At 28.9% G+C, this 14,700-nt stretch overlaps 3 protein-coding genes across 8 annotated transcripts; 1 reads left to right on the forward strand and 2 right to left on the reverse strand.

The window, feature by feature from the left end:
• The first annotated feature begins 800 nt into the window (after positions 1–800).
• LOC107997417 (E3 ubiquitin-protein ligase RNF19A) lies at positions 801–10,337 on the forward strand. 6 transcript variants are annotated; one of them, XM_062086082.1, is made up of 13 exons: positions 801–973; positions 2,368–2,588; positions 2,661–2,803; positions 2,912–3,101; positions 3,175–3,486; positions 3,600–3,744; positions 3,812–3,948; positions 4,202–4,299; positions 8,234–8,432; positions 8,514–8,709; positions 8,785–8,950; positions 9,031–9,401; positions 9,493–10,337. In XM_062086082.1, the coding sequence occupies exons 2-13, from the start codon at positions 2,429–2,431 to the stop codon at positions 9,740–9,742; spliced, it is 2,367 nt and encodes a 788-aa protein (XP_061942066.1). In that variant the 5' UTR covers positions 801–973; positions 2,368–2,428; the 3' UTR covers positions 9,743–10,337. The 6 variants fall into 6 exon arrangements, with proteins under 6 accessions (XP_061942066.1, XP_061942069.1, XP_061942068.1 ...); XM_062086085.1 differs by having other exon boundaries at positions 9,496–10,337; XM_062086084.1 differs by having other exon boundaries at positions 810–973; positions 2,428–2,588.
• On the reverse strand, positions 4,442–7,649 carry LOC107997419 (uncharacterized). Its single transcript, XM_017056000.2, has 3 exons — positions 6,727–7,649; positions 6,327–6,542; positions 4,442–6,035 (listed from the first exon to the last, which is right to left on the reverse strand). Exons 1-3 carry the CDS (start codon positions 6,862–6,864, stop codon positions 5,082–5,084), a joined length of 1,308 nt encoding a protein of 435 aa, XP_016911489.1. The 5' UTR covers positions 6,865–7,649; the 3' UTR covers positions 4,442–5,081.
• Positions 10,338–11,465: 1,128 nt separating the features above from the next.
• Positions 11,466–12,707, reverse strand: LOC107997395 (trafficking protein particle complex subunit 1). Its single transcript, XM_017055956.3, has 3 exons — positions 12,321–12,707; positions 11,867–12,076; positions 11,466–11,784 (listed from the first exon to the last, which is right to left on the reverse strand). Exons 1-3 carry the CDS (start codon positions 12,417–12,419, stop codon positions 11,656–11,658), a joined length of 438 nt encoding a protein of 145 aa, XP_016911445.1. The 5' UTR covers positions 12,420–12,707; the 3' UTR covers positions 11,466–11,655.
• Between the last annotated feature and the right edge of the window lie 1,993 nt (positions 12,708–14,700).

Raw genomic sequence — 14,700 nt, forward strand, 5'->3', positions numbered from 1 at the left:
TTATTATTAAATAAATTATTAATATATTTATTATAAGCGTGTTTGCTTCTATGGAAAAAATAAAAATATTTTTTTATTATAAAATCATTATATTTAATTTTTTATTCAAAATTTATTTTCTGAAATAAAATAATTAAAAATTCTTTTTTAATCATAATGTATATTTCAATTTTTAAAAACTATACAAATTACAAATAAATAAAGCAATATTTACAGATACAAATTTTTAAATTCAAAAATGTAACAAAGTTTAAAAAAATAAAAATATAAAATATTTAAAATTATTATAAATTATATCATTTTTTTCATAGAGCATAATTTTTAATTATATTTAAAATATAATATCAACAATAATAGACAAAAAATAATGCAAATATAAAAATAAAAATTCAAATAAAATTAATGCAAATGAATGTGAACTATCTCATAAATCTGATATAAATATTGGATTATTGACTTAAAAAAATCAAATTACATAATATTTTTTATTTTTTATTTTTAAATGAAATTTAATTATTATATATTATATAATAATTAATATTTATATATATAAAATAATTATTATTTCGTTAATATAATTATATACGTTTAAGTATTAAATATTAAATTAAAAGTTAAATCATTGTAAAAATTATTTTTTTACAAATATTTTTATTTGAAATAAAATCATTATCAATAATTAATATAAAAATTATATATTATTTTAAATTAGGGAATTTATAATTTAAATAATATAACAAATATTTTCATATAGAGGCGCTGTATATATATTTTATTTTGTTCACTGTGTTTCTCATCTAAATTATGTGCATGATACGTTTAGTCAGAAGCCGTCAGCTGTTGTGTCAAGTGAACATTCTTAACCAACAAAATAAGTGAAACTTATCAATAGTGTGTGATTATAATAATAGTGAATCTATTATTAGTTGCTAAAGATTTTATAGACTTGAAAATATCAGTTAACAGAAATCAGGTACGTTATAATATGTTTTGGTTAGCTTAACTTCAGTTGGTATTTGCTCGTGGACTTTCCACACCTGTATTAATGCTAGTCATCTATGTGTAAGGTTTCTCAGTACTCAACTCAAACGTGTTTTTGTGCTCTTTTTTCAGTTGGCTTAATGTTTATTAATTAATTAAAATTTAATAATATTTTCAAATGAGAAGAAACAACTTTAATAAAACGTATATATGTATATATACGTATATAGTATGTACATATATACGTATAATATATAATATACATGTATTTATATAATGTACATGTAAATTTAAGCTATTGCAAATGGCGATTATTTTGCATCCCTTACAAAATTGACATTTGCATTAATTATAATTATATTTATATTTATAAAAAGATTATTATTTTATCAACTTACAAGTACATCGGGTGAAGTGAGGTAAAATATAATATTATAAAAACTTGCATTAAATGTTTTTCATACCTCGTAATTGTTTCATAAACACAATTTTGGAATTAATCGATTTGCTAATTTAGATTTTCAATATATTATTTTCTTCAATGCTATATGAATTAGAAATAATTTGGATATTTGGAGTCGTATAATTCGGTAAAAGAAATAACTGGATATAATCATATAATATTATAATATTTGACTTATGTTTTATAAAAGATGAGTAGAATAACCTTTTATATTATAATATTTCATGTTACATATTAAAAATTTCATAAATATTTATAAATGTAAAAAAAAATAGCAATTGATAATAACTGCCGTGACAAACTAATTTCTTTTTTAGTATAATTTACTAAATATATATATATATATAAAATTGAATATAATTTATGAAAATTTATGAAAAAAACAATAAATTTTTATGAATTATAAATTATTAGGTCAAATAATAATATATAAAAGTTTTATATATTTTGTAACGAATTTCATATGACGGATATGTACGCACATATATATTCGTTATATTTATTATTATTAATAAATAATTTATAATCTAGAAAAGATTTATTTTGAAATTAATTTTACGATATTATTGGAAAAGATTAATCATAAGAACTTGTTTTTTTGTTTAAATGCGATCTATATAATTACATATAATATAATGTTTATAATGAAAAAAATAATCGCTTGTAATCGATAATTTATAAATTATATTTTTTTATTATATTTTTTAATTATATTTTTAATGTTTATGTTTATATTTACATTATAATTTAATTTACATAATATATAATATATAAGTAACTTAAATATCATATCTTATCATTTAATATATTACTTTTAATTGCCGTATAATATATAGTAGTAGATTGTAGAGAATATATATATATATGTTAAATTAGTTTGAAAATTCTAATTCTAATTTTTTTTTTTATATGATTTAATATAGATTGAATTGACTTATCCTTGTGAAACAGAGAATGAGACATTAACCTGTAATATTACTCAGGATGTTTAAAGAAAATGATAGCAGTTCTGGAGGCTGTAGCAGCACAGCTCCTCGACCACGAAGAATGTTAGCACGATTTTCTTTACGCCGATTATTATATTCGAGTCCACTTATTGGTCGTCGAATTGTAAGAACACCTAGTTCAAACAGGAATGTAAAAAGTAATAAATAATACTTAATTTGAAATAAATGTAAAATAACTTTTTTTTTTTTTAATCTTAATTATTTTTTAGCAAAAGATCCAACTGGTGGCAAGATTACTGATGTTGAAAAAGGAGAAGCCAGAGTAAGTAATGGTTCGAGCCATTTTCAATTTCAGAACATAGATCTACAATGTGCTTCCAGCAAAGGCTCTGTACTTTCTTCTGCCGGAAAGGTATTTATAGAATATATACATGTGATGAAACTTTAGAAAAATACAAATTATATTAAATAATTGATAATTTGAAATGATATTTAGATTGTAAAATAAGTTTTATTTTAGAGTAATGAAAATGGTTTAATGGAGTGTCCTTTATGTTTGGCTGAATTACCAATGGAATTTTTTCCTGTTGTTCAGTCTTGTCACCATCGCAGTTGTTATGACTGTTATCAACAATATCTTAAAGTAGAAATTTCTGAATCTAGAGTTAATATAGCATGTCCTGAATGTTCAGAGCCACTTCATCCAAATGGTAAATATATTTTTTTAATAAAGAGAATTTAATTTTTATTATTATTATTTTTATTGAATTTATTGTTTTATAGACATTCGAATGATTTTAAATGACCAAACGCAATTGGAGAAATATGAAGATTTTATGGTACGACGAGTTCTTGCTGTAGAACCTGATGCAAGATGGTGTCCTGCACCAGATTGTAGTTTTGCCGTTATTGCTAGTGGTTGTGCTTCATGTCCGAAGTTACGTTGTGAGCGACCAGGATGTGATTCTTATTTTTGTTATCATTGTAAAGCACGTTGGCATCCTAATCAGACATGTGATGCTGCTAGAGCTCAACGTACTCAATATTATGAACGCAGTTCATCTCTCAGTTTTAGTCAAAGTGATTCACAGCATAGTATGTATTATTTATAAAAATTATTAAATTAATATAATATATGAAAGATATAAATATTTTAAAAAATTTATTTATTTTAAATAAGTAATGTTTTAAAAAAATTATATTTACAGAAGATGATGTCAAACCATGTCCAAGATGTCAAGTGCTTATTGTTAAAATGGATGATGGAAGTTGTAATCATATGGTTTGTGCTGTTTGTGGCGCAGAATTCTGTTGGTTATGTATGAAAGAAATTAGTGATCTTCATTATCTAAGGTATAACATATTTATTACTATATAAATTATTTCAATAATTTTTTATTTTATGTATTTTATATTACAGTCCATCTGGTTGTACTTTTTGGGGTAAAAAGCCATGGTCTAGAAAAAAGAAAATACTTTGGCAACTTGGAACTTTAGTAGGAGCTCCAGTTGGAATTGGTCTTGCTGCTGGTATAGCCGTACCTGCTATGATTATAGGTTTGTAAACTACAAATCATTTTTATATATTAATGCTAACCTAAATATTATTTATTTATAAATAACATTTAAAAATTTATTTGTATATCTTTGAGAAAAAAATTTATTTGAACTATTTTCTTTTTGAAAAAAATTATGCGCGTACGTGTATATATATATGTGTATATATGTGCACACGCACGCATGTGTATGTGTGTGTTTGTATGTATATATATATGTATATATATATGTATATATATTTAATTAATTACAGGTATTCCAGTATGGGTAGGAAAAGAACTATATACAAGATATGAGAAAGATAACAAACATAAGAGGAATGCTTTTATTGTTGGAGGAGTAACTGCATCTGTAAGTTAAAATTTTTTTATAAATTATATATTATTATATATGTTAGATGAATAATATCTTAAAGTAGTATTAATATGATTTTAAAGATATTAATAATGGAATCATTTAGGAATCATGAAAATCATTCATTCAATCATTCAAATTCATGACAACATCAAAGTATTATTTATTTATATAGTTTGTACAAAGAAATGGAATAATATAATTATTGCGTATATGAATTACAAGTAACAAAATCGGTCGTATAGCCGTTTTAGTTTAGTTTGCGGGAAGAAATTTCGTTAAAAAACTTCAAATTTAAATTAAATAAGTATTATATTTAACTAATTTAAGAAAGAGAATGTTATTCTCGACTTAAATTATTTTTTATGGCACGTATTGTTAGCAATTCTTTTACATTTTGAGTCGTTTGTATTTTTAAAATTTCATATAATGTTTATTATATATGTGGTATTTTGTTTATTTAATTTTCTTACTAAATTGTAGGTGTATATATCGCAAGAACAATCCAATATTGAAATGTTTTCAAACATAAGAATCTAACATCAATTCTATTTTCATCACGTCAATGAATTTTAACGTGACCGATTCCACAATTACATAATTATCAACACACAAGCTTTTTTCGCTTGAAATGAATCACGTTATTCGTAATTATAACGTTAATGATAGACGGATCGAGTTCTTGAACGATCAGTTCCATAACTTTTTCTTTTCTGATTTACATTTCGCATAGAAATATTAATTTGCTGCAGCACTATCATGGGCGGTAATAACGCTGACTAAGGATCATTTTCGCTATTGGCAATTATAGTCTCGTCTGTAAGTACACCTTCATTATGAAGGTCTTTTAAAACATCGATCAAGCGCTGTTCAGTATCTGCATCTCCTAGAGCAACATCTACGGATCCAATACATAATAGGAGAGCGAGAAGTTGCGATCGTCTATAATCCTTATTTAAATCTTCTCTTGTATAGCCTAAATCTTTGGGAATGTCGACACCAAGACGAGAACACGTGCCAGTTAGTGCATCCCAATAAATATCGAGGAAAGTTTCCGTATGCTTTCGACGTAGTTCAGTTGGCAATGAACTTACTAATAACAGAGCAATGTCGTTAGTCGGTCTACTATAAGTAACCATTTGCCAATCTAGGATACAACATTCGAAACCAGAGGGTCCTTCCTTGAAAAGTAAATTATTACACCAAAAGTCTGTATGCGTGATCAACGCTAGCGGACCTTCTGGTGCAAGAAGTGCAGATATTATATGTTTAGTTCTAGGTCTTAGAATAACTAAGGCCTCAAGTATCGCTTCCAATCCTGGTGTACTTTTCAAAAATTTGGCAAGTTGCGGTAAACCACGTTCAACCAATTGTTGATATGAATTTGTTGCTTTTGCTGTTTGGAAGAGAAATGGATAACGTTCAGACAGAAGTTCTCCTTCTACAACTTTCATTGCCAGAGAGTGTGCATGTATACGTGCTATAGCTTCTAATGCAATTTTAGTTTGATCGTATGTCATTCCTTCGCGAAATTTAATATTTCGAAAATCAGAATCACGAAGATCTTGCAATACCAAAATTGATTCTGGTTTTGTGGGCTTATCGCCTGATTCATCAGCTGGTGTATAATCTGCAAAGTAGCATACTGGAACTGACAGAAGAATTTCGATGTCCGATTTATTTCCTTGAGATGTTAGTTGTTTCTTTTGAAATTCTTTTAGGTCGGGCATGACCTAATGTAAACAAAATACAAATTATTATTTATTAGATAGAATAATCAAATATTGATATAACAATAACACAATAACATATAGTGCATCTTTTAGCATCCGTTCCTATTATTCTTGAAAATAAGATTTCGAAGCTTCAAATATGTCAAATGAACTAAATTTAACACTGATTCACATCCATTTTCTTTTTCACTTAAATTAAATTCGCAAATCACTTATTTAGATGAACATCTGAATTCGGTATTGTTTTGTCGGATGCTAAAATGAGCACTGCTATATTAATTGATCGCTTACCTGCGTATAAAATTTAATTTCCCGAAGATCGAATTGGCCTTCGATAACAAAAAAACGATTTATCGGATCTCTTGGAAGCTCTTTCACGATTACGGACAAGTCTTGCGTAGTATTCGTGTCGTTCAACATATACTTGATTTTAAGACGCATAATATCGCTGAGCGCGCTTTCATTACTCGTACAGCCGGGACTTACGTTACATTCGTTTATTGTGACCTGTGTATATGATGGATTAATTTGCAAACAATTCAAGAATATTATTATATTTGATACGCTACATCTTTTTAAAGCACTTTCAAATTGCTAATAAAGCATTTATAGGCTGTTTAAATTGATGTCGTACAAAAATCCTTACAGACAACTGTTAGCTGTAAATTAGTTTATATACCGAAAAACTAACCGGTTCTTTGTGAAATTCCTTTAGAACACCACCGAGCCACTCCTTGTTAAATTCTATCTGATTCTGCTCCTCTCCGCAGGAAGATTCTTCTGTATCTTCCCAATCCCAATCGGTGTCTTCCCAATCCCAATTCGCCATGGTTTCGTTTCTTCTGTCTGTCTCTCTCTCTCTCTCTCTCTCTTTCTCTCTCTCTCTCTCTCTCTTCTCTCTTTTCCTCTTTTTCCCCTTTGTTTATTCTATTAGTTTAATGACGGTTAACACTATAACATCAATGATGGCCGTGTTGAAAGGAAACGGGGAAAAAAACAAATGAGAGAGAAAGAGAGAGAGAGAGAGAGAAAGTGTATGTATATCGTGCTTGTGACGTTTTGCGTGTCTATTGTCCCCAATCAATGCCAATAAACGACATATACACTCCTATGAACGATACACATGCAAAACGTCCGTCTATTTGACTGTTCACATCTGAACTTGTCCGTGTGTAAGTATGCGAAGACTTGGTGAAATCACTAATAAACGAATGGATTCGTCGTGTGTCCCTTCTACTTCCTGTTACGCCGACCGGTCCTTGAACGTTCGGGCCGGCGTAGTTCGACGTTTTCTCATCGGGGCTCACAGTGTCCACAGCACGACACACCCTTGGCGCAAAGCACCAACCGACTTGCCCAACCTTCTATTCGTCGGACCGTTTATGATCGTAGCGTAGTGTGGATCTTAAAGTACCGACTGACACGATGCACGTTCCATCGTCAGCCACCTAGGTGGATGCAGGCCGCAGGGTGGGACAGAGAGAGGATTTCCCATGCGCGCACTCCTACCGTCGATCAATATCCTTCCTTCCGCACCTCCCGCACCTTCTGCTCACCATGCACTTTCTCTGTCTCCTGTTTCGCTGTCTCACGTTCCTTTCCACGCTCGATGGAAATCTAGAAAACGGATCGCCAGTAATCTTTCAGCTCATCATGACACGGCTGCCCGAGATATATTTATTTCTACCGCCAACCTCTCCCTTCGATTTTGCTTGATATTTTTGTTTTGCTGCTTTCGTTTCTTTTTTTGGACACGTTGAAGACTGTTCCAGAAGTTGTCGCATTTTCAAATTGATACGCGTGCAATTATTTAAACAAAAACAAAAAGAATACTAAGTCGAAGTAATTAAGACATTACGTATTTTACATAATTTAACCGAGTATATTAAATAGCTAAAAAATTTTCTTAATTACTACATTTTTCCCTCTGAAAAAAATTTATTTTAAAGAAAAAGTACAATTTTTAATTTCATTATACACTCCTTAACATGAAAGTACGATGGCGAATTATAATAAAAAATTTGCAATAATTTTATTATTAATTGTTTCACGTTTCAATACATATATATATTAATATTTACTTTCTTTATCATTATTTTTGAATTGATGAATAATTGAATAATTATAAATTTCTTTAAAATTTGAATTTTTGTAAGATTAATAAAAATATTGTCCCTAATTTAGGATCATCATTACAGGTTTTAGTTTCGCCTATATTAGCTGGATTGGCCGTAGGTATTGGCGTACCAATTTTATTATTTTACGTTTATGGTGTAGTCCCCGTTTCTCTTTGTCGAAGTGGAGGTTGTGGTGTTTCGACGAATGGTACAGGTGTAAGATTTGATTTCGATGACGAAAATGAACTTATGGGTTCTCTGAGTGTTCGCAATGGTGGTGGTAAATATATAATTCAAATCGATTTTAAATATTAGATTAAATGAAAAGAGAGAAAAAAACATAATTATCTTATTATCGTAGATGCAGCATCGATTGATGTTGCGAGTCATCGTGGCGGTAATCCTTCGATAGGAGAAGCTTCACTTTCATTAGGTAGTGGTAGTCATTTGGAAAAATTGGGTCGTGAAAACGATCGTGAGAGTGCTAGTAATGTAGCCGTTGCTGGTACTAGCCTTGCAGGAAGTATAGCTTCTAGTGTTCTTCCAGGAGGTCAAAGGTAAAAAATATATATTTTTTTCATTTATATAATTTGCAATTATTAAAAACGTATATATTTATATTTTAAAATTAGATTGGAAGTTCAAGCAGATGTGACGTCTACTCAACGCTTCAGTTTGTGTAGTGAAACAGCGTCTGCCGCAACCAGTTTATCAGAGAAATCTGTAAACGCATCTATTGCATTGGATGATGGCGCAGCTTCCACGAGAGCTCTAGCAGGCTCTGTTCTAAATTTTAAAGTATTTTAAAGAATTTTTGTTTGTAATATAACAATTAATCTTTTTATCGTCATAAAAATTTAAATTTATTTATTGTTTAGATGGATGGGAGTTCAATTAGCGGTGGCAGAAGTACCGAAGGAGAACAAGGAACAAGCTCTATTGCAGGAGGTCATATGGACTCGGCAGGTCAAGCTACATCTTTGAGTTCTCTCGAAGAAGTAGCACCTGGTTTAGCGAAACGTGCTCGACGCAAGCCAACTTTAGATCGTCAATGTAGTGATTCTAGTAATTGGACTGTTTGTGGAGAAGACGAAGGTTCTGAACGTGTCCGATTTGATGATCATGTCAGTTTCATCGAAGCGGATCAAGAAGGAATTGTTAACACGTGTGGAGTGAATAATCGAACTTCTGGAAGACGTAAACGTAACAAAGAGATAGAACAAGAGACAAATGCTCAAAAGAGTACGAAGTACGAAAGAATTTAATTGAAATTAGAAAATTTACGATTAATTCTACGATTAATTTTACGATTATTAATTATAATATTCATTTACTTTTAGCAGAAGTTCTAATGGCGAATCGAAGGCTGACTCGTTGACGGAAGATAATGTATCATGGGAACGGGTTAACGTCGCCGCTTTGAGAAATGTTTTCTTTTATAATTCTACGGCTTCTACAGATCGGGAAAAGCGATTATCGGTGATAGAAGAACCATTTCCTGTAATGGTACAGAACAACGGTGCACGTTTCTTGACATCTTCCGACAAAGGATGTAGTATAAATAATGTAGAAGAAGATTTACGCTCTTAAAAGAAAAAAGACTGAGCATTTATGTAATATGTGCGTCCTTTAAATACGAAATACGTAGATAGATGCGTATTCACATATGTGTGTATATATGTATTTAAATGTACACTGCGTGCGTGGAATAATGTCGAATTTATTATATTTATGCACACCATGTATACATGTTATGAATGCAATAGAGGGAACAAATGAAGTCTATCTTTGCATGGCAAAGTACATCGAAGTAAGTAATATGTGCGTTCATATTTTAGAAATGCGTGCGTATAAATATATGTTATGTACGTATGTGTGTATAGCTATATATATACTCACAGGCCTCAAATTTGTTACAAAAAAGTTGCAAATTAATTTAATACAGATTTTTCTTCTATGTCAACGTTTGCCTTTTGGGCATAGGCGAATATTATTATACGCGAAAAATTTTGTTCTCGTACTCAAAACACAATATTCATAAATAGAAATATCGAATCTTAAAATTTTTCTACGATAAAACTCTGCAACAGAATTAAAATTTTCATGCGATATGACATATACGTATAGAATAACTGTATGTAACATGAAAAAGTTATAAAGCTTTATGGTTGCATTTTACGTCAAACAACAATTATTATTTTCTTTGTATCATATTGTCATTTGTCCATTTCGATCATATTTCCAGCTGTACAAGTATCGTAAAAACCTTTGTACATGAACATTTTTTAAATGTTATCCCTATAAAATAATTTATGTATCTGAAGACAATGAATATGTCTTGACAGAGAACGTTACAATGTTTTAGGAGAAGAAATTAACAATATTATAAAAAAGGTATAGTAGTTTACTATTTTAAGTTTATATTTATTTATTATTAACACCAGTGATTTATATATACTAATTTCAGGTGCTTTGTTAGGCATATCAAAAACTTTGATTTGATTTTCTTGCCGATATTATTCATATTGTAATGCTAATGAAAAATGACTAACAATCATAGTAAGGAACATTGTAATCATGTTTTAATAATTTTACGTTTTATTTCATTTTTAATTTCAAGTTCTTAAGAACTTAAATATGTGTACATAATTGTGTAAAATTATTATTTCAATATATATATTTCTTGTTCGTAAATAATAGCTTTGCTAATGTTTATAATAAGCTAATGTCATATCTACGAACGAGAGTTATACAAAAAAAAAAAAAACGAGATAGAAATATGGATTCAAAAATTGTGAAATATGACATTAAGCTGCCATATGATCTTTATATATAAATAATAATAAATATGTGTTTTAATTAAATAAACTATATAATGAACCATATATGCTCTAGATTTACTAGTGCATGGTACGAAATATGTTTCAGTTTATATTTCGGTTTTATATAAATAGCAATATATATATATATATATATATATATATATATATATATATAAATAGCATATAAATCAGCAAATTTAACATAGAAACATTTTTAAAAATGTTTGCATTTTTACTAATATTTTTACGTATTTCAAATAATGATTTAAATACATATTTATAAAATATATTTAGCTCTCTCCTTGAACAGTGCAATTTTAATGTATTAATACAAATATTTTAGAAAAATTATAAATATTAATTTTTTTCAAATTTTTTTAATTATTGTACATTTTATATAAAAATCACAGTAATATATATTATAAAAATGTATTGTAAACAATTATTTGTTTTATGATAAATGTAAATTTTTAAATACGACGAAGAAAAAATATTGTAAGTTAATATTTACTAAAATTATAAAAATATTTTTATTATACATTTTTGTTTTAGTTTTTCATATTTTTAATATTCAATATTTAATAACAATTGATTGTATTATGAAATTAAATTTGAATAAATAAATGATCAACCATTTTTATATTGAAATATGTTATATTTATATTTGTAATAAATAGATCTCTATATCGATCTACTTAAAAACAAGGGAGATTTTTTAAATAATTCATCAACTTTTAATTTAAACAATTCACTTTGAATAGGTTCATTTAATTGACATAAAGGATTTTTTACAACATATTCTAAATAAACCTGTAAAAAAATTAATTTTGTTTTTTCTATATATTTCTGAATAAACTACAAAATAATATAGTAATAAAATTATTGTACTCACCTCCTTATATAATTGCTGTAATAATTCCCTAGCATTTTGTGTAACATTATCAGTATTTAATACAAATTTTAATCCAGATGGAGTTTCAAAATAATGTAACGTATATTTACTAGTTTTATAATATAAAAATCCTTCTTTTGGATCTAATGGCGAAATTTTACTTACAAACGACTTTATAGAGAATAACATTCCATACATTAATTTTGCTTCCTAAATTTGTACAAAAAAATATATTACATTAATATTGTTAATGATACAATAACATACTAATAATAAATACAATAATATAATAATAAATTTCTTTTTTAATAAATTTAATTTAAAGAATAATGAAACAAATGACTTTTATAAATTTTTACATAAGATACTGTAGTTTGGAAAGGTTAGAAGAATTATATAGTGTATATTTAATAATTTTTAAAATAATAATTTTAATATATCCATTCATACACACCTCTGCTTTTGTGATCCCAGATTTATTCAATCTGTTCCATTCTGCATAATATAGTAATGTTCCATTTTTGGAAAATATGTATAAATTGTGAATTGTCATAATCTTAATGTATCGTTTTTGGTTTCTTTATTGTTGTCAAAATATTCAATCAATTGTTTATCGATGATTGCATAGCGATATAAATTTTTTACGAAAGATAGCTCATCAAAATATATATGTACATTGTTAGCAATGCATCAATACGTTCACTTCGAGCAACACTTGATCACAGATAAAGATACAACGAAACCAAGCAAATATAGATAAGGAAAAGAAATACAGAGAGGAAGACAGAGATAAGATAAAAATATTGAAATCAGCGTCATCTATAGAGTGTCACAAACGAAACTGAAATCAAGAATAAGAATTGATTAATAATGCCATCTCTCGAATACTGATGATATCTTTTTAAAAGTAAAATAAGATAAAGAATTTAAAGTTAGCGCTATCTCTTGAGAATTTTTAGAAAGATGATTTGAAGACGTATTTCCAAAATTCAAAAGATGGCGCTATTGGTTAATTCTTATTCTATTTCTATCTTTTTCTATTATTTGCTATCCTTGTGTATCGAGTTTCATTTGCGGCACTCTAGAGATGGCGCTGATTTCAACATTTTTATCCTATCTCTGTCCTTCTCCCACTATTTGATCCGTAAAACTCTTGCGCTCATCAAAGATGGCTTTGATATTTGACTAGTTTTCTTTTTAATTTTTTAATTCATAGATTAGAAATCTTAATAGACTCTATTCGATCCAATTTTTTAAAAATTTTATACATGCAATGTATATTATATTTGCGTATTTATATCGGACATATTTTTGATAGAAATATTTGACTTTTTAATATGAATTTTTTATTCACTCATTGGTCGCTAGTTTATCACTCTTCGTAATAATTTTCTAAATAATTTTAAATAACTTTTCTTTGCAATTAAATTTATCGGCATTGCAATAATAAAGCCAATAATAATAACAGCAGTAGACCAAGAAGAAATAACCGAAAAAGAAAGAAATAATAATGTTTCAACTATTTCAATTATATACCGATTAAACGCGACAATTATTTTCGGAAAATAGATATTCGAATTACCGTGCTAAACATTATTACATAAAAACGTTGATCAAAATTTGGCTTCGATTATCTTTTCGATCACTTTTATTAATATTTTACGATCCGGCTATAAATGAGCATCGAGCTCGCTGCATTGTTTTTCGCTCGAAGCTCTCCAATATCAAGCGCGTCATTTGATTTTCCAAACGTTGAAATAGAGTCGAGAGAAAGCTAAAGTCAACCAATCCGAAGGAAAACTTTATCTCGTAATCATGCGATATCTATGCGAACGACGCTATACAAATAAATACAGTGTAAACGGGATCGTAGAATAATAGAGGATAACAAATTATAGATGATATACGTATGTACATAGCCCATTGCGGAAGAGACCGGAAGCCATAAGTGAAGGTTAGAAATACTATCGATTATACTCGTGAAATTGAAACGAAACGAATTTCGTCGAACGATAACAAGATAAATAAGTAATTAACAACATAATATCGGTTATCGATAATACGATGCATAAATCATTATTCGGATAAACGTATCGCCAATTATTTTATAGATTTTCTCTTCATCCATGGTATCGGCCAATTTCTCTCTCATTCTTTGGTTAGGAAAATTTTCGGTACACGTGTAATCACGCTGGTTTACGCGCTCACGCATCTTTGACAAGGGAAAAATGATGTACGATAAAAATATCGCCGCGTGAAACGAGCGATCGCACGCGTTGGTTACTGGAATGATTCGATAACAATGACCCAATGGCTGTAAATCAAACGAACGCAGGCAGCGCGCGTTCAACTGGCTGTTTCGAGTGTATCATACGGTTTCAGCTTCCTGCATAAAGGTTTACGTATTCGCGTAATATAATCGACCATTGGCCAAGCGTTTGAAATAGTAAGTTTAAAATGGTACACGTACAGATTCACGCAGACAAGACTAGTACACTACTGACCCAGGTTATAAGCTTATCAAGTTTGCGCAATAGCATTCCCATTTCTGGTTACATTTCTGTTAATTCCATATTCGTTCCGGATAATATGCATACCATCACTTCGATTTATCGGCGTTCATTGATCGCGTGTCCTCGACGTTTATTATTGTTGGTTAGGTCTCTTGGAACTTAACCTGTAAACACGTTTCACCGTGCGTCATCACGCGAACGTTTTTCGCTAGTTATTACCCACTCGTTCGAATGATAATATGGCCACGAATATTTTTACGTCACGCAAAACACGTTTTCGAACGTCGTCACGTCGTCGCGAGCTTATCGTCTACGCTTTTT

Source organism: Apis cerana, linkage group LG15 (genome assembly GCF_029169275.1).
Source record: "Apis cerana isolate GH-2021 linkage group LG15, AcerK_1.0, whole genome shotgun sequence".
Classification (NCBI taxonomy): Eukaryota; Metazoa; Arthropoda; class Insecta; order Hymenoptera; family Apidae; genus Apis; species Apis cerana.